The sequence below is a fragment of the Rhinolophus sinicus genome, chromosome 1, assembly GCF_057876585.1.
Source record: "Rhinolophus sinicus isolate RSI-liver-muscle chromosome 1, RSI-T2T, whole genome shotgun sequence".
In the NCBI taxonomy this organism is placed as follows: Eukaryota; Metazoa; Chordata; class Mammalia; order Chiroptera; family Rhinolophidae; genus Rhinolophus; species Rhinolophus sinicus.
In genome coordinates, this window is record NC_142501.1 from 114087730 (window position 1) to 114113374 (window position 25645).

At 44.1% G+C, this 25645-nt stretch overlaps 1 protein-coding gene and 1 long non-coding RNA gene across 7 annotated transcripts in view; one reads left to right on the plus strand and one right to left on the minus strand.

Moving 5' to 3' along the window:
* Window positions 1–375: 375 nt before the first annotated feature.
* On the minus strand, window positions 376–10659 carry LOC148759214 (optineurin-like). The gene is made up of 3 exons (XM_088802434.1): window positions 10431–10659; window positions 2991–3167; window positions 376–2326 (listed from the first exon to the last, which is right to left on the minus strand). Exons 2-3 carry the CDS (start codon window positions 3154–3156, stop codon window positions 2100–2102), a joined length of 393 nt encoding a protein of 130 aa, XP_088658560.1. The 5' UTR covers window positions 3157–3167; window positions 10431–10659; the 3' UTR covers window positions 376–2099.
* A 126-nt stretch (window positions 10660–10785) lies between these two features.
* Window positions 10786–25645, plus strand: part of LOC148759215 (uncharacterized) — a 41740-nt gene continuing 26880 nt past the window's right edge. For 2 of the 6 annotated variants that reach the window (XR_016023066.1, XR_016023064.1), the window contains exons 1-2: window positions 10987–11999; window positions 15778–15986. This is a non-coding gene — a long non-coding RNA (uncharacterized LOC148759215). Of the gene's footprint in view, window positions 12000–15777; window positions 17302–18768; window positions 18985–22815; window positions 25280–25645 lie in introns of those variants that run through there. The other 4 variants (XR_016023070.1, XR_016023068.1, XR_016023065.1 and 1 more) reach the window with 4 other exon arrangements.

The window sequence follows — 25645 nt, forward strand, 5'->3', positions numbered from 1 at the left end:
CTTTAAATGTCTCTCTATTTTACCCCCGAGAGTCTGTTCACTGACTTCCTGGACTAGAACTCCCATGGTTTATTTTCTAGGATCTCAGCCCCAATTCCACCATTTGTCACACTGTCCTCACTTTTAGTCACTTACCATTGACTTTGTGAAACACAGCAACTTCTCTGTCTTTCTCTGTATTTAGATAATATCTCCATCCTACTGTCCTAGCAACGTGCCCAGTTGATATCCCATTCTATAATCCAAGAAGAAAAGCCTGTCTAATGACCTTCGCCTAGCAGTCTGCAATTAAAATTTAAAAACTACTCTGTAGGGACATTATATAGAGTATAATTCAGTTAAATCAAACAGAACCATTAATGCCTCTGCCTCACCCTGAGGATTGGAAGGCAGATCTCTAGAGGAAATTTCCAACTCTCTTCCCTGTGTAGGACAAAACACTTGAGAAGCCCTGATGCTGAGGGGGGATTCCCCCCTGTGGGAACAGTGGCAAACATGGGCCAGCATGAGTGAGACAAGTCCCAGGCCTTGAGAGCTTTACTAAGTGAGGAAGATGACCGCCTAACCTCAAAACCACCTAAAAACCACCTCAAGGGAGGCAAGGGGTCAGCCCGGGAGGCACAGTTTGGGGGGGAGAAGGCTGATGACCAAGGGTATTAAAGAGCCCCAAGTATCTCATTGTCGCAAATACCCAAGTCTTGTGTCCCAAGGACTCGTTTCTGAGTCCTGCTTGTAGCTCACTTCGACAGATCGCCTACACTGACACAAGCTGTCCACAGTTTCAACTTCTCATCTCAACTTCTTCCAATGCTGGGATCTGTAAGAAAACCTCCAGGCAGACAATCTCAAACTGCTTCTGGAAGCTTCCTTTTTGGCTTCAATGTGCTAGGTCCCAGCCGGCTGAAGCCAACTGTCAGTTCACCTCCCAAAAGCCAAGGGAGGAAAACCATATAAGACATTTTCTTCCAGAGAATAGAAAATTACTCATATGTCCCAGGTGTAATCATTTCTTCAGAGTATTACACCTCAAAAACATTCAGACAATGAGCGATTTCCCCCCAAACGTGACTTAATGCTCTTCCAACTGGAAGACACGTTGAAGCATCAGATGTGGTAAGCCTTATCCACAGTGAAACATTTCCAACACTAACATGAATGTATTAAAGCTCAATGTTTCCATTGTCTCACGAGCACGAGTTGATGAGTAGATCACTGATACCAACTGATACTTTTCTAAACAACTTTTCATTCTTTAGATTATTCTATACCATCCCCTTTTCATTACTTTCTTTCCATTTTATTTCTCTGTTCACATTCTTTACCCATTCAAGGAATTAGAGATCATCAAAGTTCAAGGTAAAGTCTCAAGAAAGATCACTGATATCTGGAGTTACGTCCTCCCTGAATCAACCCAGTGCTCTGTCCTCCAAAGAGTTAAGATCCAGGTTTGGAAGAAAATGAACAGCAGTTGTGTCCATGTAAACAAATAATACCCAGTGAGCGCGAGCAACCAGGCAGAGGCTGCACATCTGCTCTGCTATGTTTTTCACTAACATCTTTGATACCCACTCTTGGCTGTGAGCATATTTCCCAGGTTCTTTGGGTCAATGAAAACACGGCAACCCTGTATAATATTCTTTCACAATATGACATTTCTTAAACCATCTTTCAGAAGTAAATGTACAATGAAAAGTGATGAATCTATCTTAGACAGAGGGGAAGGACAAGGTCAACAAGTAACACTTCTGAGTAACAGATTTCTTAAAATGCAATTTTATATCACAGACACACACTAAAAACACACTTGGATGGTTCTAGGTAGAGGTCCTTCTGCACTGTCTGTAATGAATACAAAATGTTAGTTTATAACTGCAACATTCTTTTGACTATAATCAATACGGTCAAAGCTTTACAAATTTCTTTCCCCCAACAGTGATTATTCATGGCCCTTAAAACTGCAACCAATCTTCTCAGCAAGAACACTTCTTTCAAGGTAATGCAAAACATCTGTCTAACCTGAACCATGAAAGGCTTTGATCTAGAAGTCCAGACAAATAAGGTTCTACAAATAAGATACTACAAATATTAGTAAAATAAAATCACAGCCAATCAGTCTGCTCACCTGGAATGACATTTCTGTTTTCCCCTTTTAGTTTTCCAAGTTCTTCCTTCAAATTTTCATTTTCATGACTCAAGGCCATTAGGCGTTCTTTGGCTTCTTTGCTCTGGATCTCAAATAACAGGCGTTCTTCTTTCCGTTTCTCTGTCCAGGCTGAAAGCTCCTCAAATCGTCCTTTCATAGCTTGGTTATTTAGCTTCATGGCTTCTGTATGGGGTTCAGAGTGAGGGTGTCACACACCAGGGGACTGAACCTGACTTCATGAATCTCACTGCCCCTCAGACCCCTTCACCAGGAGGCTCTGGATCTAAAGATGCCATGTTGGGCCTGGGCCTAAGGGTCAGCCAGAAGAAGACTGTAGCAAGATGAGGGGCTTTTGTTTTCAGACAGGACCAGCAGGTCTAAGGGTATTTCTAGTCCTCATAAGACTCAAGAAAATAAAATTGATTTGGGTACCTCCATATAGCACAAGTACCTGTGTATAACTACAAAGACTAACCAGATTCAAACACAGGTCCTGCCAAAAGCCATGGCTTGAGATATTAGAATGCTTCCTCTTAACAAAGTAATGATATTTAGGACTAACTCTACAATAATAGCAGCCTTCTTTCGTTCTGTTTCCTTTCAAATTAACTAAATGTCATTATGCCATTTCCCTGAGACACATAAAATACTTTTTATTCTTACCTTCACCCAAAAGTAAACAATGAAAGCAGCTTTAGCCTTACTGATAGCTTAATTCTGTGCTCTTTCTGCCCCCAGGGAACCAGACAGAGAGCAGGGAGTTCACCAACAAGCCTTATCACAAAGGGTATTATGTTCAGGAAGGTCCAGGGTGAATGGAGAAACACGGGGGCCAGGTGTTGCTTACCTTTCAGCTGATGGTTCTCCATCAGCAGCTCCTTCATTTGCCGCAGCAGCTCCTCTGGGGTGAATGTGCCCAGGTTTGGGTGAGCCAGATTGGGGGGTCCATTTCCTGTGGTTTCGTTGGGGCTGTCCCCCTTTTCAGTTAGGCAGTTAAGCTGTTGGTGGGACATGGCAACAGATCCTATGGAAAAGTTACAAACAGAAAATATAGCTGTCCGTCCTCTGCAAGGGCTCCCCATGAATCTCCCCAAATCCACTAGCAATTGCTAATATGTATTCCAAAAGTTGCCTACTTTCCCTCCCATCATATTTTGAATATTTTTTGACTCTTTTAAACAAAGGCTATCCTAGCTCAGTGTGTATGTGTGTGCACTTGGATGCCTGTGCATATGGGTGTGTAAAGGGGTACAGTGAGGAGCTGGGAAATGGAGGAGGAAAAAAAGGGCAAAAGGGCATCATGATGATCAGGAATCTTAGCAAGAGTCATTCAAGAGGATTTCCATATATATATATATATATGTATGTATGTATGTATGTATGTATATGTATATCTGTGGATATGGGCAAAGCATCAATAAGCTGATTTTCCCATGCACATCATTCCATTCGAGTCTCCATATTGTGGGTGAATTGCATGGTATGTTAAGTATATTTCAATAAGCTGTTAATCTCCATATTTTATTTCTTGTATTTTGGGCTAAGAAGAAAGGGAGAACTAACACATTTCGGATGCTCACTATGTCCCGAATCACTGCATCAGACACGTCAGTTTCTAATCCTCATGGAAACTCAATTATATTTATTTTACAGGTGACAGAGCTGAGTTCACTGAGGTTTTATAGCTCTTCCAAGGTCACTTAAGAGGCACAACCAAGTAGCAAGGATGACTCCAAACCCAGACCTATAGGACCATAAAGGGATGACTGAATATTTAGGCTTCAATATTGGATCATTTTGCAAAGCACACTAAAAAGACTAAGAAATCTCGCCTAGTTATTGCATGTTCTGAGACTGTTTTAAGCATACCATTAACCTCTAGCGGGGGCAAAGCCGACGTCAATAAGAGACAAGTGTATCCCAACTCCACCTCTGTAGGGCCTATCACCTGGGCAAACAGAACTCTCTTCTCATGACTGGCTACATGTTACAGGCAAACATTTTCTTTTACACATTTCATGAAGAAGATGATAAGCCTTTTCAAGAAACCCTGCAGTCAGTGAAGACGAGGAGAGAGAAGTCCACTCTCTGATGTCTCACTGCATCATCACGACTAAGAGTGCTCTCCCAGTGCCCATACAAGAAAAGGCAACCAAACACACTAATGCAGGGCGGTACTTCCTCCCGATCCAACAGGAGGCGGCACATGGGCTCTCTGGGGGTCCCCTGGAACCAGGAGACTGGCGACCTGCCTTTGGTCTAAAGGTACTTGTAGGAAATCAGAGATGGAGCTACTACTGATGGGACAGCAGGCCCCCAACAGTGTCACCTGTGTGACGTCTCCCTAGGGCAGCTAGCACAAGGAAAGGCATTCTCATGAGATTCTTTAATGAAGATGGCAATGTTGGGAAGTAAAAAAACACTGATAAAGTACAATATTCAAGTGTGAGCCGTTGAAGTCACCAATGTGCCCCACATCCCAATTCGTTTAGCAAAGAGGATACTGCTGACGTGTGCTCTCTGATAGTATCAGGGGACGAGAACGAACTGCTTTTGTTTTCCACAATAAAATAATCTGGATTATTTTGCATAAAATAATTTGGACAAAAATAATTTGAATAAAGCCAGTTTCTGGCTTTCTGTAAAATTCAGTTTTATACAGAATGATGTTGGTGCTAACATTTCATAAAATGGGTTTTTACTTAGTATCGGTGTTCCCATCAATTTTGCAGAGGAATACTAAAATTCTAGGTAATAGACCGAAAGATAAAATCCTTGTAACGTGTATCATTTACTTGTCCACATTAAATTTCCTCAGGTATTCGGTGATTACACTACACTTCGAAAAAGTAAATGGAAATATTTTACAGATTTTTTGAAAAAGTACCTAAGCAGGTATCCACAAATGTGTTTCGTTCCATTTTATTATATGCACACATTTCTCCTTAATAGTTTTTCCAAGAGAGGGGAAAGAGAAGGAAAGGAGAGGGGAGGAGAGAGGGAGGAAAGAAAACCACCCAGATATTTGTCCTCTTTGACTATCCTTTATGCCTCTACCAAGTCTTCAGACACACCACAAAGAAGTTAAACAGGTTCTAATTATTACACTGGTGCTTCTCACTTTTCCAGGTTGCCCAGATTTTATAAGGACACCAGGAAAAAAATAGGGTTATACTAAGGGAGACAGTAGAATAAACACTGGGTGCCAATAACCAGATGTGTGACCTCCAGATGTCACCTGACCTCTTGTGATGGTTAGCAAATGTGACTTATCTAGCAAATGGTCATTACAGTACTTTTCAGCTCAAAAAGTGTTCTTAAGCTTCTAATAAGGTCACAGTCCAACCCATACCATTCAACACATGCACCCTAACAGCCTCAGGGCCATGCCACCCTCTCACACTAATAATACACATGCCTATCCTAGTTATAGTAAAGCCTTTGCTACTCAGCACTGATAGGAAAAATTATTTGGTAATGCAGATGTCACAGTAAATAAACAGTTAGCCTGTATGCTGAATATAAGTATGTAAATACCAAAGTGATAAGCATGTAAATTAGTACCAAAATATTACTAACAGCAATTTAACTGACTTGTGGTGACTCAAAGAGAACTTTATGATTTTAGAATATTTCAAGGGGCCTCATTATGATTTATCACAGTACAGTGCATATGTGAAAGGTCTCTTGGTAGAATGCCACTTAGAAGAAGCTGAGTACTTACCCTGTTTTTGACAACACCTTGAGCTACTTTCAATGAAACAGAGATGTATTATACATCCTTGAACGCATCTTCAAAGGTTATGGAAATTGGCACTAAGCCATTTATTCCAAGGTTCTACCTGATTCCAGATTTTTCCATAAAAGTCCAACTAATGTGGATCTGAAATGTGTCATTTACAAGCAAAGGTGATATTTAACTACAGAAGGCTGAATTGATTTAACACGGGATTTGTCAAGATTTCCCTGATGAGGAAGAAAGAGAGCTACATAGAAGGTCCAAAGATCAAAAGCAAAATCTCGGGGATTTTATTCCCAGATCCACTATTTGAATTCCCGATTATATATTTTTATCATTCTTAACTCCAGAATGATAAATTCTGGAATTGCTTAACTACTTGTAGTTATAGCAATGGCTTGACTTTGTAGGCATGAGCTTAAATCTCATCCCTGAGTTGGGCTTTAAAATGATCCAGTCCAACTCCTTATTCTGGCTCTGGCGGCCCAAGATGGCGGATCAGACATTTAACCCTGGTCTTGAACAAAAGAAAAATAAGAAAAAAATAAGTCTTGTCTGGCTTTTGCGGCAGATGGTCATATAGACCAGGCGTAAATGACGTCAATGACAGAAACTATGAGCAATGACCTTAGCAGGCAACTGCCCATTATATTACAGGATGGTTCTGATTGTCAGAAAGTCATTTTGTATTGAACTTAAATCTGCCTTATACTGACTTCCACCCACTAGACATTGGACCAGTGGGAATACCGTTGTTTCCCCAAAAATAAAACCTGGCCGGGCAATCAACTCTAATGCATCTTGCGGAGCAAAAATTAATATAAGACCCGGACTTATTTTACTATAAGACCCAGTCTTATCTAACATAATACCTGTCTTATATTAATTTTTGCTCCACAAGACGCTTTAGAGCTAATTGTCCGGCTAGGTCTTATTTTCGGGGAAGCACAATAATACAGAATAAGTCTAACCCTACACTGTTGTGATTGATTCTCCAAATTTGCTGATTAAGTATTCATAGGTTCAATCCCCATGTGAATGAAGAAATTTTAAACAGTGAAAACCTATTTGGTGATCTGAGACAATAGCTGGTTATTGGCAAATTCCGGTTTGGGTTCACAAGGAAGCTGAGTGACATTCTGTCGCATCCAGCGCAACAGGGGCAGTGAGGGTGCGAGAAGGGGCGGTTTGGGTTAAGTTTTTAAGAAAGAAACAAACAGAGACTTAATGCAGTTAAATCTCTCTGAAGGCCAGGGGTCTCTCAGTCTCAGGGGACTGGAGCCCAGAATAAGGCCTACTGGGGGTTTTTATTGAATAGGTATACAAAAACAAGAGAAACCAACCTTGTTTCTTACACAGTCTCTGAAACTCACACATCATAACAGAAAAACATTTATCTCAATCACCCATTGTCAGTCAACAGCTGAAGCACAAGGTCCCACAATGTCCTAATTAAGGTATGTACCCTTTGTCAGTCAACAGCTGAAGCACAAGGTCCCACAATGTCCTAAATTAAGGTTATTTTGTAACAGTGCCCTTGAGCTAAGTGGAAAGAACTGATCTTTATTGTTTTTGTAACTTCTCTCACAAACAGGTGCCAGGGAAAAGCCAGAGCCGGCAACAGCTTTTCCCAGGCAGGGGGAAGGGGAGGCAAGGCCCCTTCCCATATTTTTCTAAGGCAGCTCATTCGGGGTGCCCACTCGGTTCCGCCTGGCTTAGGTTGTATCTCCTGTGAGATATCTTACCCGTCTTTGGCTGCAAACCTTCTTTTGGGGACCAGACAGAGAGACCTAAGGTGTAAACTTGAGGATGGAACAAAGTCCCAGAAAGGCACAGTCTCACAGACTCTTCTTTCCTTAAGGAAAGACATGGGGGGACAGTAGGCTAGGCTGTTGTGTGACTACAACATTCCAAGACTGCATCAACTAAACCCATCCCCATCCTGGGGAAATAACTCTAAGTACGTATCCTTCTAGGGGAATAAAAACAATGCTCATCTTTTATGCCAGAAATGGTATTCTGATTTTGTAATTTGCTAATATACGGAAAATGAAAATAGATTTCACCTCATCATCCCAGGCAGAAACCTGGGAGTTGTGTTTGATTCTTCCCATTTCCTCTTCCTCTAAGTCTAATGGGTCACTAATGGGTCACCAAAGGCTGTCACTTCCGCCCCCTCTCCAACCTCGCCAGCTTAGGTCAGACCCTTCTTGTATTGTCTGGACTATAGATATCAACGTTGCACTCTACAGAGTACAGGATTTCTGCCTATTTTGTCCACAGCACCTAGGACATTACCTGGTATATTTGGGGGTCCAACAAATACTTGCTGAATGAAATTTCATAGCCTCCTACACAGTCTGACTCTCAGATCGTTCCCTCTCAGCCCACTGTTTTTTTCCCCAACATGAGCTCATCTGGCTGCTTAAAACCCTTCCCATACAAGACAGAGGTCCAGCTCCTTCCTGAGAGACAAATAGGGCCTTTCAGGATCTGTCTGTCACTTAGTCACCAATATCATCTCCTGTCGCCATGCCACTCACACCCAGAGGACATTACAGAGCTCACAGTTCCCTGCACTCTTGCTTCTACGCCCTTGTATCTGTGTTCTGCCCTGTGCTTCAAATGAATGGCCCCCTTTTGCCCTGACAAACAGCCACTGGACAGTTCAATGTCCAGCTCAAGGAGATGTCCCGCTCTTTCCTCTGTGTACCCAATAGCGCGTTCCACCTGTGTTCCACCTCCCTGGTCCTTTTCTGCAAAGTGTTCACCCCATGCCCGTCCATCTTCCTGTCCAACTTAGGCCATGGTCTCTATTTCATTCTTCCCAGATACTGGCACACAGCAGGCCCTCAGGAAATGTTTGTTGAAATGATATGAAAATATAGTTTAACAAGGTATTTTAAAGTCTAACACTAATGAAACACTTCCTGCTGTGTAGGTGACAAACCCACACGCTAGTATTACGAGTTTTACTACAGTTCTACGGCATTCACTTCCAGATTCTTAAATTCAACTTTTAAAACTTACCTTGAAAATTAGTACTGTTTTTTATATTACTATTAGGTTGGTGCAAAAGTAATTGAGGTTTTTGCATTCATTTTTAACCTTTTAAACCACAATTACTTTTGCACCAACTTAATGCAAAGGTATCTGGACATCATTTCATAACATATATTCTGTTATTCAATCTTCATGCACATCAAAGTGAAAACAATGAAAACTTGTAATATATTTTTTTCTGCATGAAATAGATGTTAATTTCAAAAAGACAAAGTTTACTTTTTTCCTTTTCCTTTGTATTTACTGTTCCATAGATTCCAAAGAACCTATCACACAGTTCAAGTATCTAGAAAACTCACAAGAAGCAGGGCTCGGAGATCTACTTAAATGGGGGGCTTCCACAGTAAGGTAATAAATACAATGACCAGTTCCTTTCAACAATAAGTTTCCTTTGGTTTTTGGAGGGTTTATTTGGATTCCATAGCATAAGACGCAACCTGAGGTCAATTACAAAAAGACACTACTTTTATAATGCTGTTCACAATATCTAAAGAACTACTGAAACCGTCCCAGTAGAAAAGCGGATCGTTCATCCCAAAGACTCTAATCATTGTCTCCTCTCTCCAGGGTAGTCCATTCCAGGGCGGTCCCTGGCCCGGCCTCCTCAGGGTCTCCCAGCTGACTACAGACTGGGCAGGGCCTGAGGGTTAGCCTGGCCCCTAGACAAAGAGCAAGGGGGGTTTGCCGTTCACATTGCCACTTGCTGAACCAGATCTCAGGCTTTCCATGTCCTACCACCACCTTACGGGCCTACAGCTTTGGTTTTCCTTAAATATGTCTGTGGCACACATTTCCGTACAACAGTTTTCCTGGTGGAGGAGGCAGACGAACCTGGTTTCATTTTCTCTGTTCCATGTTTATTGTCTCCAGCTTACACATCTCCAACAGTAAAAGCAATTCCTCAGCCTCATGAAACATTCACATTCTCTGTCTAAATACAAGTATAAAAGTATGTATATACACATTTACACACACACACACGTACTAGACACAACGGTTTATGAAGATTCCTTTCAGGTGGCTGTTCAGTATCCCACCACCTGAGAGAAGTCATTTGTTCTCCAGTGTTCCTGGGCCGTTTCCTAAAGCTAGAGTAGTTTTCAGTTTTTCACGTCTCCCAAAGGTGTACCCTTAACCACTTCCCTCGTAATGAGGCACTAGCTGCACAGTGATTCCCAACCCGCGGGAGGGTATCACTTTAAACCACGTTTGCGACCTACAGAGGAAAGTCACCTGCCGCCAGCCAGGCCGGTGCAGAGGGGGGAAGGGCGCTCAGGGATGGCCGCCCTCGCGGCCCTTTCCCACCAGGTGAGGATCCGCCAGGAACTGGAAACCCTCCCACAGGAGGGGACGCCCCACCCCTCGCCACCCACTCCCCTACTGGGTCAGGATGGCAGGGAAGGGGTCTGCGGGAACAGCTTCCAGGGTAGATAGAGAAGGAGCCACCGCCTCGCCCAACCCCTACCCGCCCCCGGCCCGGATCACCCCGCGCGCGCGCTCCCGCCTTTTCCCGGTCACTGCTTCCTCGGCATCGTGCACGCTGGGGGAGGCTCGGTACCCGGATGCAAACACGGACCAGAGGACACGCGGGAGGGCGGCGGCGGGGACTCGGGGAGCCTGGGGCTGACTTGCCGCCTTACGACCCCGCCCAGCGACGCTCAGCTGACTGCCCTGTGGGCTTCCCCGCCGCGGCGGGGAATGTCCCGAGCCCCGCCCCCGACAGGCCCCGCCCCGACAGGCCCGCCCCGACAGGCCCGCCCCGACAGGCCCCGCCCCGACAGGCCCCGCCCCGACAGGCCCCGCCCCGACAGGCCCGCCCCGGCAGGCCCCGCCCTCCGAAGGCCCCAGCCCACCGAGGGCCCTGCCCCAAGTGTCCTTCCGCCCCTCTTCCCTGTGCCGACTCCCGCTGGCTCTAGGCGCCGACCGGGATAATGAGGATTGCGCCAAGGTGTCAGTGTGATAACCGTGACGAACGGCGTTAATCAAAATAAATTATTAATTAAACCATGTGTGCGGAGTCGTTCTTCTCCGCGGGGGTCCCTATATAAAGCCATATCCACAGGGGGTCGCTGCACCCCGTGGAAAGAGGAGGATGGTCCCAAGCATCCTTGGAACTAGGCGTCGATCTCTATTAAAAGCCTTACATCTGGATGTAGGTAACTGAGCACGCATGGCTTTCCACCTGATTTTACGCTTAAAATAGACCTTTAATTATAAACAAAAAGGCTGCGGGATGCTTTTTCCGCTTTTGTTACCAGGGAACAAAACACCTGGTTTTGTTCCTGGATGTTTCAGCTGCCCCAGGCAGGGGGATTACTGCATTGACCTGGATTGTACCTGGGAAGCAGGGGTATTGCTCTACTGGACCAGAGGAGGGAAGATGCTTCCGGATTTGTCAGAATTAAAAGGAAGGAAACAAGACGAGGAAGGAGGGAGAACCGCGCGAGTTTGCAGTGTAAGCACGGTGAGCAGGAACGAGCACACCTGACGCAGAAGTCATCTGATCTCAGCGGTCGGAGCACCAGGCAGGCAATGGGACCCTCGAGCAAGACTGGAAAACAGCGATTAGGGCGGGGTTGCAGGTGGTCTGGAAGAGTGTCTGGGAGCCGGTTTGCGCTGAAGACCAAGAAGGACGTCATACCTGGAAGCCTTGATTTTGGAATGAAGGAGCTGACGCTGCTGAAATCAGTGGGAATAAGCAGCGTGTGGATGAGCATCCACGCTGCTCACTGATGAGATGGAAATGAGCCGCAGGCACGGGGATGCGGGGGAATCCTAATACAAGTGGCAAGAGGCATATGCTCCCTTTCCTGGCATCCTGGAAAGATTCCGCAGGATTCTGCTTCGCTATCTAGACCGCCTGCTCCGGGCCGGCTCCTCCTGCCTGGCCCTTCACACCACCCTGAGGTTAACCCCCGGGAGCAGAGCAGGGGCAGCTAGCGAGTTAGTAACTGCCCCCAGACTCACTTCCAGAGCGCCCCTCCTGGGCCTGGTAGGCGTGCCTGGGCTGAGTCACACTCCACTGGGCTTTCTTCTATTTTAAACCATAGTAAGGTAAGATGAACTGAGTATGAGAGAAGCTGGGGAGGGGGGAGGGGATAGGGGGGTGGGACTGGAGGAAGCTCATATGCAATGCTGCCCATGCTACAGAGTGGGAAGGTTGGGGATGAGTTTCTGGTACAGAAAGTGGTCAAGGGAATTTTCTCTCCACCTACTTGCTCCCAGCAGGAAGGGCCTCTGAGGCATTGAGCACCTCCACCACTTCTTACTATGCAGCTATGTGACCTTGGACAAATTACACGCTGGTGCTGTGCCTCATTCGCTCTCTGTAAAATGGGGGCAGGACTACGGATCCCTAATAACAAAAAGTTCCGAGAACCAAACCCTTTCTTAATTCACTTAAAGACAAAACCTGGCCTAAACTGATGTACATAAAGCCTTTTACAGGCTTTAGACCACTTGTGATTATTTGTTTCCCTGAAGGCACATTGACTAGTTTGTATGAGAAGTGCTTCAGATCCTCTTGGGGAGTTATGTTATATAAATTACAGGCATGTGTTACCTTGCTAACATCCAAACAATTCTGAATTCTGAATCAGAGCTTGCTGCAAAGGCTTGAAATCTACAGCACCTACTGCCTCGTGTCCTGGTGAGGATTAAAGGAAGAATGCATGTAAAATGCTCAGAACAATGCCTGGTGCAGTGTTAATTGTATTATTAGATTGCTAGTGTTAGAGCCGGCTTTGTTTCTCAGCCTGACTAGTCCAGGCGGTACCTCATTCCTCTGTCACACTTCCACGAGTAGATGGACTCTAAGTGCCCCTAAGAAAACTGAAACTGTACCTTGCTTTTAGCTGTTCGCTGATGTGGTTTTGTGGTAGGGTATTTAGGGAGGTACTCCTTCGTTTATGTAAATGATCTCTGTGCTCCTCCCCACCCCCTAGCTCCTTCTGTTTGAAGAAGGCAGCTAATCCCTGTGTTTCCTACTTCAAGGGCATTTGCACCATCCTTTTGAGAGAGCTCATTCTCACTAAACACCTTATATATCCCAGGTGTCATGGTGGGGAAAGGGGAGATAGGCTGGATGGGGTAGGGGGCTTTTCAGCAGTTGGAGAGAAGAATGACTACTCTAGAGTGGAAGGGGTGGGGATTGGTGGTCTCCTGAGCCCCTGCCGCACCAGGCAAGCTCTTGGTGTCACACAGCTGTGTGATGCATCTATTAGATCTAGAGAACCTGGCCCCACAGTTTTGGCAGATTCTGGAGTCCACACTTGTCACTGGAAATAATAGAGCAGCCTGCCTTCTCCTTAGAAGAACCCTTGTGTTGGGTAATGAGGGTATCAGCAGCAAGATGAATGGGCTGAAGAACAAGTGGTCCTGATTCCAATGGTACTGAAGGCCCTTCTAGATTTTTGCAAGACCCTAGAGAAGGAGAACCTCCACTCCAGGCCGCAGTGATGCCTGACAGTGGATCTCCCTACATCCCTCCTGGCACGGGCTGAGTGGAAAGTAAAGCTATGTAATATTTTTATGTACATCTGAGCCAGTAAACTAATATTCATACTTGGGACACCAGATCCAAAAGATCTACCTAGACCATGATTGTATATATATATATATGAAATGTCTGGAAAAGGGAAACAGAGAGACAGAAAGTAGACCTGGGCTTGGCTGGTGCTGGGAGTAGCTTTGACTGCAAACAAGCTCGAGGGTATTTTTGGGGTGATGAAAATATTCTAAAACTGGATTGTAATGACTGCACAACTATTAGTGTAATTAAAATCACTGAGTTTACAGTTATAATGGATGAATTTTGTGGCATGTAAATTATACTTCAGTCGAGTTGCAGAAAAACACCAAAAAGAACATTAGAGCCTGAGGTAAATAATCATATTGTCCCAGAAAGGATATGTCCCTTCTCCTGTTGGGCCAACATCTACTCAGTAGCTGAGCTGGTCTGGGCTTCCTTTGAGCTTTAGATTCAGTTCACCATTGACTCCAAATATTCTGAGGATGGGTTCCTCGAAAAGTTCAACAGAATTACCACATGAGCCAGCAATCCCACTTCTAGATATACACCTGAATGAATTGGAAAGAGGGACTCAGACTGATTTCCTCTTACTGATATGCAGCATCTGCCTGTACAGTATGAGGAGTGAGGTGTATAGTCGAGGCCTCCATCAGAAAGAGGCTCTGGGAGTAGACTCTCAACTGCCGCCAATTTGCAGCAGATTCAGCCAAGTATCTTGAATCCCAGGGAAAATGGCACCGCTTTATGAAACGCCAGAGAGTGTGTGTTTGTGTGTGTGTGTGTGTGTGTGTGTGTGTGGTCCTTGTTCCTCTCCTTCATCCTATGTCCCTAAATCATGAAACAATAAACTCATTGGGAAGGAGTTGGGTATTTATCCTTTAGGGGATTGTTGGTCCTCTGTGAATATTAAATAGGAATACCATAGTAATAATACTACTTATTAATGGCTTCCTACTCCTTTCCCATTGCGTATACAGAGAAGCTCTCTTAGTGCCTGCCATCTTTCTATCAAATCAAGGCAGAACATGGAGTTAACATTAAATCTTTGTTTCCCTGTTTTGCTGTAAAACTGTTGAGTTCTTGGAGCAAAATTTTCTGTTAAAGTCTTAATTAGCCAGAGCCAGTGATTTGGAAAAATAATCATGATATCACAATTCTTTGTCATGGTCTGAAAAGTATTGTCATTATCTTCTATGTATGTTTGAGGAGTGAGAAATAGTCTCAGTACTTCATTTTCTGCATAGGTTCTTGCTTCTAATTAAATAATTCACCTGTCAGTGTTGACACACACGTGATTTGTCTGTTTTCCATCTCATTTATTTTTTCCACAATGAGACATCTCTCTTCTCAGAAGTCCCTGGTGGAGTGGGGGACACAGGCCTGGGTGTCAGGCTACCTGGGCCCAGCCTGAGACGCAGGAAGGGGCAGAGTACCCTGGGACTTACCTCTCTATCAGGGAGGTAAAGAGGCCAGGACAGGTGAACTCTTAGCTTCCGTCTAGCTCTAAAAAAAACGTGAATTCCTTTTGGTTCATTGTGTTTGGTGTCCTATTTCAGTAGTCACCAAATTAACTTAATTTCAGTTTAGGCTTTTTGTTTGTATTAGTCAGGGTTCTTCAGAGAAACAGAACTACCGTGTTTCCCTGAAAATAAGACCTAGCCGGTTAATCAGCGATAATGCGTCTCTTGGAGTAAAAATTAATATAAGATCCAGTCTTATATTATGTTAGATAAGACCTGGTCTTATAGTATAGTAAAATAAGACCGGGTCTTATATTAATTTTTACTCCAAAAGATGCATTAGAGCTTATTGTCTGGATAGGTCTTATTTTCGGGGAAACACGGTAATAGATGTAATATATTCATTTTCTGGAACAGATATCTACACCGTGTAAGCATGTCTGACTTTATATGAGGTAGAAACCCTAAGAATGTTAGGATGGGTGGTTGATAATTAGAGGATTGGGTGTTTGAATACTAAAGAAATGCCACTTTTTTTTTTTTTTAAAGATTTTATTGGGGAAGGGGAACAGAACTTTATTGGGGAACACTGTGTACTTCCAGACCTTTTTTTTTTTTTTTTTTTCCCCAAGTCAAGTTGTTGTCCTTTTTCAGTCTTAGTTGTGAGGGCACAGCTCAGCTGCAGGTCCAGTTGCCATTTTTCTAGTTGCAGGGGGCACAGCCCACCATCCTTTGCAGGAGTCGAACCGGCAACCTTGTGGTTCAGAGGACGCATTCCAACCAACTGAGCCATCCGGGAGCTCAGTGGCAGCTCAGCTCAATGTGCCGTGTTCAATCTTAGTTGCAGGGGGCAGAGCCCACCATCCCTTGCCGGACTTGAGGGATTGAACTGGCAACCTTGTGGCTGAGAGCCCACTGGCCCGTGTGGGAATTGAACCGGCAGCCTTCGGAGTTAGGAGCATGGAGCTCTAAGCACCTGAGCCACCGGGCCGGCCCCGAAATGCCACTTTTTATACCTCAAGATGGTGAAATGGGACGCATCACTTACAGGTACTTACCGTTGAATTATTTTATTGACCCTCTCTGCTGCATTTGATACCTGTGATCACATGCTCTGTGCTTTCCCCGCTGCTCCGAATGCCCCATCTGAGAGCTCGCTCATAGCTGAAATCTTTGTGTTCCTGACACTCCCCCTCAGCACCCTTTAATGCTTAATGCTTCTATGCTCTCCTTCCCCACCCTGGACAATCTCACTGACCCTCATGGCCTTCGCATACCCTCCTCCAAGCTTCAGATGTCTGCAATCAATTGCTTGCTGGCATCTCAAAATCAACATGTTACAACCCCGAAATTCATTATCTTGGCCAAACTGTCTTCTCCTCGCTATTCTCCATCGCAACTCACGTCATTCACATTCACCCATTTGTATACATTAGAAATTTGGAAGCACCTCTGACTCTTCCCCCATAGTGAATTAATCATCAAGGCTTGCCCCTTGTTACTTCTTAACTTTTCTGGAATCTATTAGCATTTCTACTTCCATCAGTGATGTGCTGGTAAATGGTTAACCACCTGCTCTGGAGGGAAGCCTTGCTTTACAGCAATTATTAATTTCTGTAGAGCAAATATTCCTACTGTGGATGATTTCAAGCTATCCAAGGTTTCACAGTCTCTCCCCCAAATTCCTGGGGACTTAATTGTCTTCTGTGAGATGATAAAAGCCAGCTCCCACGCACACTGGCCCCAGCTCCCATTGATGCTTTCTCAACCTGTGCGTCTTGTTCCGACCTTCTTTTGCCTCAGCCATTCCATAGCCAATGCCAAAGAGGTCTGCTCCAAACTGAGACCTGACCATGCTGGTACCCTGCTGAGATGCCCTTGGGAGATTCGATCCCCATCTCCTACCAGCTTACGCATTCATGCCCACCGCACCCGTGTCATTTCCAGTCACCTTGCAGTGTTGTCCCTGTCACACTGCGTGTATGTCTTTCCTTGCTACCCTTCTCATGCTGTCTGCCCACTTCCATTCCCTTCCTCTGTTCCTGGCTTCTATCCTTTTGTTCTTTGAGGCTCAGCTCAGCTGAAACCTCCTCCAGCCATTCTTCAGATTGGGTTGGGTGCCCCATCCCTGTGTGTCTATAATAACATTAGCAGGCTTTGATTGCTGTGCTTACAACCTTGCACCCATGGGGCTTTGTTCTGTTTGTTTGTTTTGATCTTTTTTCTTTCTATTCTGTAAGCGACTTAGGGAGAAATCACGTATTGAGATTCTCACCCCCATCTCTACCCCAGCTTTATAGCTACAGAGCATAGAACAGTGGCTCTCTCATTGAAATCAATCAATAAATGCTTCTTAATTATCAAATGTGTGTGTGTGTGTGTGTGTGTGTGTGTGTGTGTGTGTGTGTTTGGGATATGGCGGAGGTTAACAGTTGTCCAATTATCTATTGCTGTATAACAACCCCCCTCCCAACCACACAATTTTTGGCTTAAAACTGTTAAAATAAAAAACAAACAGAGACCAACCTTGAAAATTCCCTGAGCAGATAAAATTAGTTTAGTCATACCAGCAAAGCTTAATTTAGCTGATTTTGCAAGTCTAACTTGACCTGGTTCATTTCTTGCTTATGCCTCTGGAAATCAGAAGCAAAACTTGAACTCTTTCCCAAGGTTGATATGAGGTAACTGCTGACCTATTTCCCTGTCATTTAAGAAAATTCTAATGTAATAACCAATCCCTGTGAAGAACAGTCACTGCTTTCTCACTCTATAAGCTGTGAGATTTATAGCAATATTCCATGTTTGGGTTTGAAATGTTCTTACTTTGCAAACTGTCTTTTGGTGTGAACCCAATAACCTTGTACTAATCACTACTTTGGTGATTTGTTGGTTTTACTTCTGTTATTTCTGAACTTTTGAGAAAACAGTAACAATTATTTTGCTCATGAATGTGGGAGTTAGTCGGGCTCTGCTTGGCGGTTCTTGACTGAATTCTTTCGGCAGTCAGATGGCATCTCAAAACCTGGGAAGACTCAAAGGGCTGGGGCTCCGTCGGCTCTTTCCCCCCTGTATACCTCCCACTCCATGCACATGGCTGCTTCAGGGTAGCTAGACTTCTTCCATATGATCCAAAGTGGACTTCCTCTGCCCTGCCACCCCCCCCATTCTGATTGTCATCTATTCAGTTTTGGGAGGGTACAGCCCCCAGACTCCAAGATGGTTTTGGAGGTGTGGTTTTCCTACTTTCAGTGTCTCTTTGACTAAGTTTCAGGTCAGTTGCTCCGTTGCGTTTCCCTCAGCACCTGAGGCTGAAAACTCTTTCCCAGGTTTTTTGGCAGTTGACTGTTTGTCTCCCCAACATCACAAAAATGGCCCATTGGAAGCCAAGGAGTTGAGAGAAACCCTTGGGAGATGTGACTGGCAGATTTCAGGTCAAGAAAAAATAAAATTCATGAGTTTTTTGGGGGTCGGGGGGAAACTTCTGTTTTCTTTCCCAGTTCTTCTAGATCCAGATCTCTGACATTTGAATGGGTTCCTCTTTTACTTTCCCTCATTTGTCACAGATAACATCTTAATCAGTAATTTGCAACAATAGAGTAATTTTTTTGCATACTATTTCATGCAATAGATGCTTTTTGTAAAAAGACAAGCTTTTCGATGATAAGCCATAAAAATGATCGTTAAGAGTTTGGCAGCTAAGCAGGAAAGACAGCCAGCAGTCTCAAGACTTGGGCTCAGATCCTCTCGCCACCATTTAATAGTTGCTTCACTTCTCTGAGTATCGGTGTCCTCATCTGAAAAACGGATAACACCTGCCTTACTCGCCTTCTAGAATCATAAGGATCAAAGCTGGTGGAAGCTCAGATGTTGCACCTGCCTGAGTCTGGACAGTGGGTGAGGGAAGGGCTCAGCGGGGAATCCATGGTTTCTGCCAGCGCTTCTGCTGTGGGGAGGCTGCCCCTCGGGCTCTCGTTCTGCAGCCAGATGATTTGCTTCCTCCCTGTGTGTCCCTGGCGCCTTTCGAGCTGCTGCCCCAGAGCTGGAACTCAGAATGAGTGAGTCAGTCAGCAAAATGCTCTTCTCCACTTCTCCTGCCTGGCCCAAACTGACTCATCTATCCAGTCTCAGATGAAACATCATTTCCTTAAGAAAGCCTTCTTTGGGGCTGCCGGTTAGCTCCCTTGGTTAGAGCGCGGTATGCTTGACGGCAAAGTTGCCGGCTCGATCCCTGCATGGGCCACTGTGAGCTGCGCCCTCCACAACTGGATTGAAACAACTACTTGGCTTGGAGCTGATGGGTCCTGGAAAAACACACTTAAAATAAATGAAAGTTAAAAAAAGAAAGAAAGTCTTCCTTGAGCACGCCCCACCAGGCCCCACTCTCCTGGACTAGGGTCAGGAAATAGATAGCAGATATTAGGATAAAAAAAGCTTTAAAAATTAAGAATCTAATCAAGGCTGAAGAAGTTAGCTACAACCTCAGTGAAGAGTACAGATTTCTCTGCGCAGATGGAAGAAGTCAGAAATGGCATCCCTTCAACTCAGAAAAGCTCAACCGTATAAAGAACTCAGACACGATATAGTAACTGTGAAAAGGGCTCATTCTTAAATTCTCCTAACATTGAAGATACTAGAATGTTTCAACTTAAATACATTTACAATCAGATTACAATTAGATGATTTTAGATGGGAATTATAAGGCTGACTTCTTGGTCCAATTAGGCAAATTTTCTTAAACATTGCAACTACATAAATACCAAATATGCACACTCCTTAACGTAAAAAAAAAAAGTCAAAACACATAACTCTTAAAGATTTAACGCATGCTTTAATTCTAAATCTTCCTGGGGTTAAAAGAAGCTTCTTCTGTAGTAGGCAGAATTCTAAGATGACTCCCACCCCTTGCGTATGGGTGGAACTTGGAAATATGATGAGATGTTATTCCCATGACTAGATTACTAACCAGTTGACTTTGAACAAATCAAAACAGATTCCTGGAAGGGCCTGCCTTAACCAGGCAAGCCTTTACAAGGTGAAGCATCGGAGTAATGTGCTCCTGCTGACTTTGAAGATATAGCTGACCCCTGACCAACAGACAGAAAAAACACTGGGACCTCAGCCCTACAACCACAAGGAATTCGATTATGCCAACAACCAGTGAACTTGGAAGAGGATCTTTAGATGAGAACCACAGCCCCAGATTTCAGCCCGATGACACCCTGATCTTACCTGTGCGTGAACTCCTAATCCACAGAAACTTTGTAATAGAAAACTACTATTCCCTCTGTGGTGGGCTGAATTGTGTCCCTTCACCCAAATATGTTGAAACACTGACCCCCTTATGACCTTATTTGGAAATAGGGTCTTCGCAGATGTAATCAAGTTAAGAGGAGGTCATACTGAATAAGGGTGGGCCCTAAATCTGATGACTGGCATCCTTATAAGCAGAGGGAGATTTGGGGACACACTTGCACATACACAGGGAAGATGGTCAAGTGATGATGCAGGCAGAAACTGGAGTGATGTAGCTAAAACTCAGGGAATGGTAAGGCATGGATGCAGAATCAGATCTGGATCCTAGACAGTCGCACTAGCTGGGCTTTTGGGACACTCATCTCTCCTGGTTCTCCTCCTGCCATTTTCAGTGGCCCCTTCTACTCAGCATCCTTGCTGGCACTCCTCCTATTGCCCTCTAATGGCTGGAGTCCTCAGGGCTCCGTCCGGGCTCTACCCTCTGAGTCTCTCGCCAGGTGATCTTGTCATTCCCTTGTCTTTAAATCCCATCGATGTGTTGATTACACCAAACTTGACATCCCCATGTCAGGCGCCTTGAGTTTCCTTCTGGAACATACAAAAGCAGGTCTGATGGCATCCCCGTCCAGCAATGCCGAGGATGCCACCCGACCCCCCCACCTTCATTCTTCATTTGACTTCCTTCAGATCTCAGTGAGCTTACATTTAACCTTCTCTGACCGACGTAGCATTGGATCCATGTCACTTCGTCCTGCTCATTTCCTTCTCAGTATTTTTTCATTCCCTACAATGTTATTCACTTCTTGTTCACTTGACTGTTATTGGTTGTACTCTGTAGAATTTTAGCTCCATGAGGAGACCATGTCTCTCGTTTACTTTTCTGGGCCCAGAGCCACGCAAAGTGCCTGACCAAAAGCAGCTGCTCAGCAATACCTGATGAACACATGAAAGGTTGTCCTGAGCAGGTCACCTAACCTTGCTGAGGTAATTCCATCTATTCTATAATTTTAAGAGGATTCTATGGGATATAAGGTGGTATACTTGGAAGAGCCCAGTCTGCTACCTGGCACATAGCAGGTGTTTATTAAAAGTTAGTAAATGTAAATTAAATGTTATTTCCTTCCCCTTTTTCTGGGCCATACATAATAAGCTTATAACATGCACCTAAAAGCCCTTCATTAAATCTGGTGTGATGCACGTCACATAGTTCTAAACTGAGTGTACTTATTATCTAGTATACGGATGCACTGGGCTGTGTTCTCAGAGACAATGATTTAAATGGTGTGTATCCTGCTATGTGTCAAAGTTTGAGATCCAGTTATATGGAGTATACATTAAAGTGCAGTACTGGGTATATTAGTCAAAGTTCTCCCGAAGGGAAAAACACAATAGAAGACTGTCTGTCTGTGTGTCTGTCTGTCTGTCTGTCTATCTTCTATCTATCTATCCATCATCTATCTATCTATCTATCTATCTATCTATCTATCTATCTATCTATCTATCATCAGTAGGGTAGGCTGGCAGGCTGGACATTTAGGTAAGACTTGATGTTGCAGTCTTGAGTCTGAATCACACAGGGAGCAGGCTGGAAACACAGGCAGGATTTTATGCTTCGGTCTTGAAGAAAATTCCTTCCATTTTGGGAAACTTCAGTCTTTGCTCTTAGGGCCTTCAACTGGACGAGGCCCACCGCATTATGAAGGGTAGTAAGCTTTACTCAAAGGTACTGATTTAAATATTAATCACATCTAAAATATACCTTCACAAAAACATCCAGATTGGTGTGTGACCATACAACTTGACATTCTGTCCTAGCTAAATTAACCATGACACTGGGCAAATATTTTAATGATCAATTTTAAGAAGAATGTTGAAATAGTCTAATATTATGTTGAAATAGTCTAATATTTCTTCAGTTTTAGCCTGAGTTTCATGGAGAACCTATAATACAAAATCCTTACTCCTTCTTGCAGGAGTTTGTTATTGATTTTTCTTTTCAGTGTTTTCCCCATTAGTCTAAACAGATTCAATACTTTGGAGGTGGGAAAACAGTTCTTAGTTAGGAGTTTATTAATCATTACTCACCCAGACTGGCAAGTCTAGAAGTCTCTCTCCTTAAAAGAAAGACATCTGTGTGTCATATACCCCACTTCAAATATTGTTTATTATTTCATTCAAAAAGCCACAAAAACAAAACAAACAAAACAAACCAATTCCAGACCGCTAGTCACTATGCTGGATGCTAGTTACAATGACAAAATGTGGCTTTGGTTTTCTAATTGTTTTTTGCTGGTTGTCACAGGGCCCCTTAAATCTCATGACTTGTTTGACTAAAGAAAACAGGCACTTCATGAAACTGCAAAGGAAATGGAAAGGAAGTAGCAGGAAAGACCCCTTTGCTTCTGAGATACTCATTAGAAGTTGGGAGAGATTTGTCATGAAGTGATATAAAGCATTTTTCCAGCAGGAAACAATTTGTTGAGAATAGTTCCAGGTATGCAGTGGGCCTCCTGATGCTCATTAAGTCTAATCTGATTTTCTCAGCCTGTGACTATCTGTGTCCGGTAGAAGGCGCCAAAGGAAAGCACTCCTATTGGCTGAGACCCTTTCTTTTGCTCCATTTTAGTGTGACATGTGGACCAGAATAAGAAGTGGACAAGAAAATAGTTGCTTCTCCTCGCACGTGGTATATTGTAGAATAATGGAAAGGTAGGTCAAACACAGACTTCCCAGTAAAACGGCACCTAGACACAGAGTTAGCACAGGAAATTGTGTGTGTGTGTTTGTGGGGGGGGAGGGGCCAGAGCCCCAGAGAGTAGTTTACAGGCTCTCGGCCTCACGTGAAGGGGTGCTGGCTCGGGTGGTGGATGGCCGTGGGCTGTGGCTGATTGGCCATCGGCTGTGGCCTGTTAGCCGATTGGCCGCTGGTATAACTGCTACGGCTACGGAGGAGAGCCGAGGACTGCCGAGGATTGCCGAGGAGCTGAGCAGAGCCGAAGAGAGCGGAAGAGGAGAGCCGAGAAGAGCGGAAGAGAGGAGAGGAACAGAGTCAAGAGAGTGGAGGAGAGTCGTCGGTCGGTCGGTTGGCGGAAAGGCGGACGGCAGGTCGCGCGTCCAGTGGGCCCAGCCTCCAGTGAGACCATAGTGGTATGACTCCCCTACCTATGGCTCCGTGGGAGTTCCTTTTTGGCCTCACTGTATCCTGCGTTTTTGTGTGGGGAGCGGGAGCAGAGACCCCGCAGGCCGCCCCGCCTGAAAAATGGGGCGGCGAGCAGGGTCTCCTGCTCGACAGTGTGTGTGCACGTGAGTGCGCACGCGTTTCTGAAATGAAACAGCAAAGAACGGAAGTGATGAAAAATTCTTCAAGAAAAGGTGACCAGAAAGTATTCTAGAAAAACCTATGAAGATAATTAAAAAGTTGGAGAAGATGAGAGAGAGAGAGGAGAGCTCAAGTGAACATGAGACTTGGAACTTGGGTGAAAAGTATTAATATGGGGAACTCCAGAAGAAGGGGTCCTAGTCCTCTGTTTCTTGTAGTCCTCATAATAGTGAATGGAATTTCAGTGAATACCATATAAGTGGAGGATGAGGGGAAAAGACACCAAATCATTTAGAACCAATTCAGTGGAATTCTTTGTGTCAAGGGACTTAAAAGTCTAGTGCTCACAAACTGCATGTGGTACCTGTTGGGGAAGGTGGAAGTCAAAGCTTTAGGTACTCACAGAGGAAGCACCCTACTGTGGAAAGGAGACAAGAAAAAAGCAAAGTTGAGTTGGAATGGTAGACCTACTGGGTTCACCTTCTGTTTGTTACACTTTTAGAATCTCCCATTAAAAGAACCGATAAGGTGGAAGATGCCCAGAGAGATTTTCTGCCGGCTGCAGTTAAAGGATCTCTTGCTCAGTTTAGAAGCTGCTTCCAGAGCGTGACCATCGACATAATTTGGAAAAAGTTCCCTGTGTCCTATGCCACCCATCCAGAGACATTTCAAAAAGGAACACAAAGGAGAGCACTAATGACGTATTCTCGTGAGCACACACAGGTGACCACTGAAGACGAGACTAAGAAGCTACCATAGATTCTTCCTGAGAATGTTGCTTCTCTCAGGGTTCCCTGCAAGTTATAAAACTCCTAAGTGAACCAATGCTACAGGACGAATAGATAATGCATAACAATATACAAACGTTATAGGCTTTGCAATTTACTTCAATTCCAAGTAACTTCCAACATTGGGTGCCAAAAAACTAGAAGTTCCTTTCTTCCAGGAGACTTGATTTCTTACTCAAAGAGTATGCCATCCAGGTTGTTAAAAGTTTGAGCTGAATTATAAAATCTTTGGAAGGGAGTGGTGCTTAGTCCACGTTATTCCAATTAATCATTCAAAAAAGATCTCCTAAACATACTCCGATAAACCAGTGGCTGTTAAATTTGTGTGCTAAAGAATTGTTACCAGGAATGACATTGTACCTCGTTCTTCTGCTGGGCTAGTAAGGTATTTGTTGTCCTCACGAATAGGATGTGTACTTGGATAAGCAGGATGTCCTCCTTTCTCTGACTTTTAACAACGTATCTCTTTGATTTAGAGGTATGTGCAAACCTGGAATCCTGCTGGGCAGCTGCAAGAAGCCTTGACCCAAGTAGGAGCTGCAGCAAAGCGTTTTCTAACTGGGGCTAAGTCTCTCTTTGTCCTGCTCGTTACTATCTACCTAACTACCCCATCAGAATCACCTGAGGTTCAGGTTAAGATGCAGATTCCTCGGCCCAAACTTCACACTGTCTGAGTAGAGATTGGGGGTAGAGCCTAGGAATTTGAATGTTAAACAATCATTTCAGATGACTTCAATGCAGAAGAGCGAAGGACCTCTTTTAGAGAAATATTGCCCTGAGCAAAGGCAGATTGGTCAATCAGAGAGGACTTGAAGCTCACTTCTCCATTCATTCATTTTTTCATTTATTCATTTACTTACTCCCTCTCTCCTGAACACATTAATTCAACACACATTTCTGGTGCCTTAACATTGTACTTGGTGATGTGGGACATAGTAAATATAAAGAGACTCAGTTCCTGCTCGAAAGGAACTTGTATCTCAAGCCTGAGATATATGTAATATATATATATATATATATATATATATATATATATATATATATATATATATATATATATATATCATATATGTCCATATGTATACACGAGGTGTGATCAAAACATTCGGTGAATATTTAAATTAAAAAAACGTATTACAGTGAAAGATGCATTGCCATTAATCCCTCACAAAATACTCCCTCTCACTTTGAACACACTTATCCCAGCATTCTTGCCACTTTCTGAAGCAGTTCTGGAAGTCCTCTTTCACGAGTGTCTTTAGTTGCGCTTTCCTGGCTGCCTCCATGTCCTGAATTAGTTTGACTTTCGGGACGAGCCAGAAGTCACATGGTGCCAGATCCGGTGAATT

What these genes read in the sequence shown, in the direction of transcription:
- LOC148759214 (XM_088802434.1), bottom strand. Translation starts at nt 3,156, where the DNA reads ATGTCCCACCAACAGCTTAACTGCCTAACTGAAAAGGGGGACAGCCCC. An exon ending in GGAGAACCATCAGCTGAAAG is followed by an intron (nt 2,327 to 2,990) that starts GTAAGCAACACC and finishes AACCCCATACAG; the next exon opens with AAGCCATGAAGCTAAATAAC.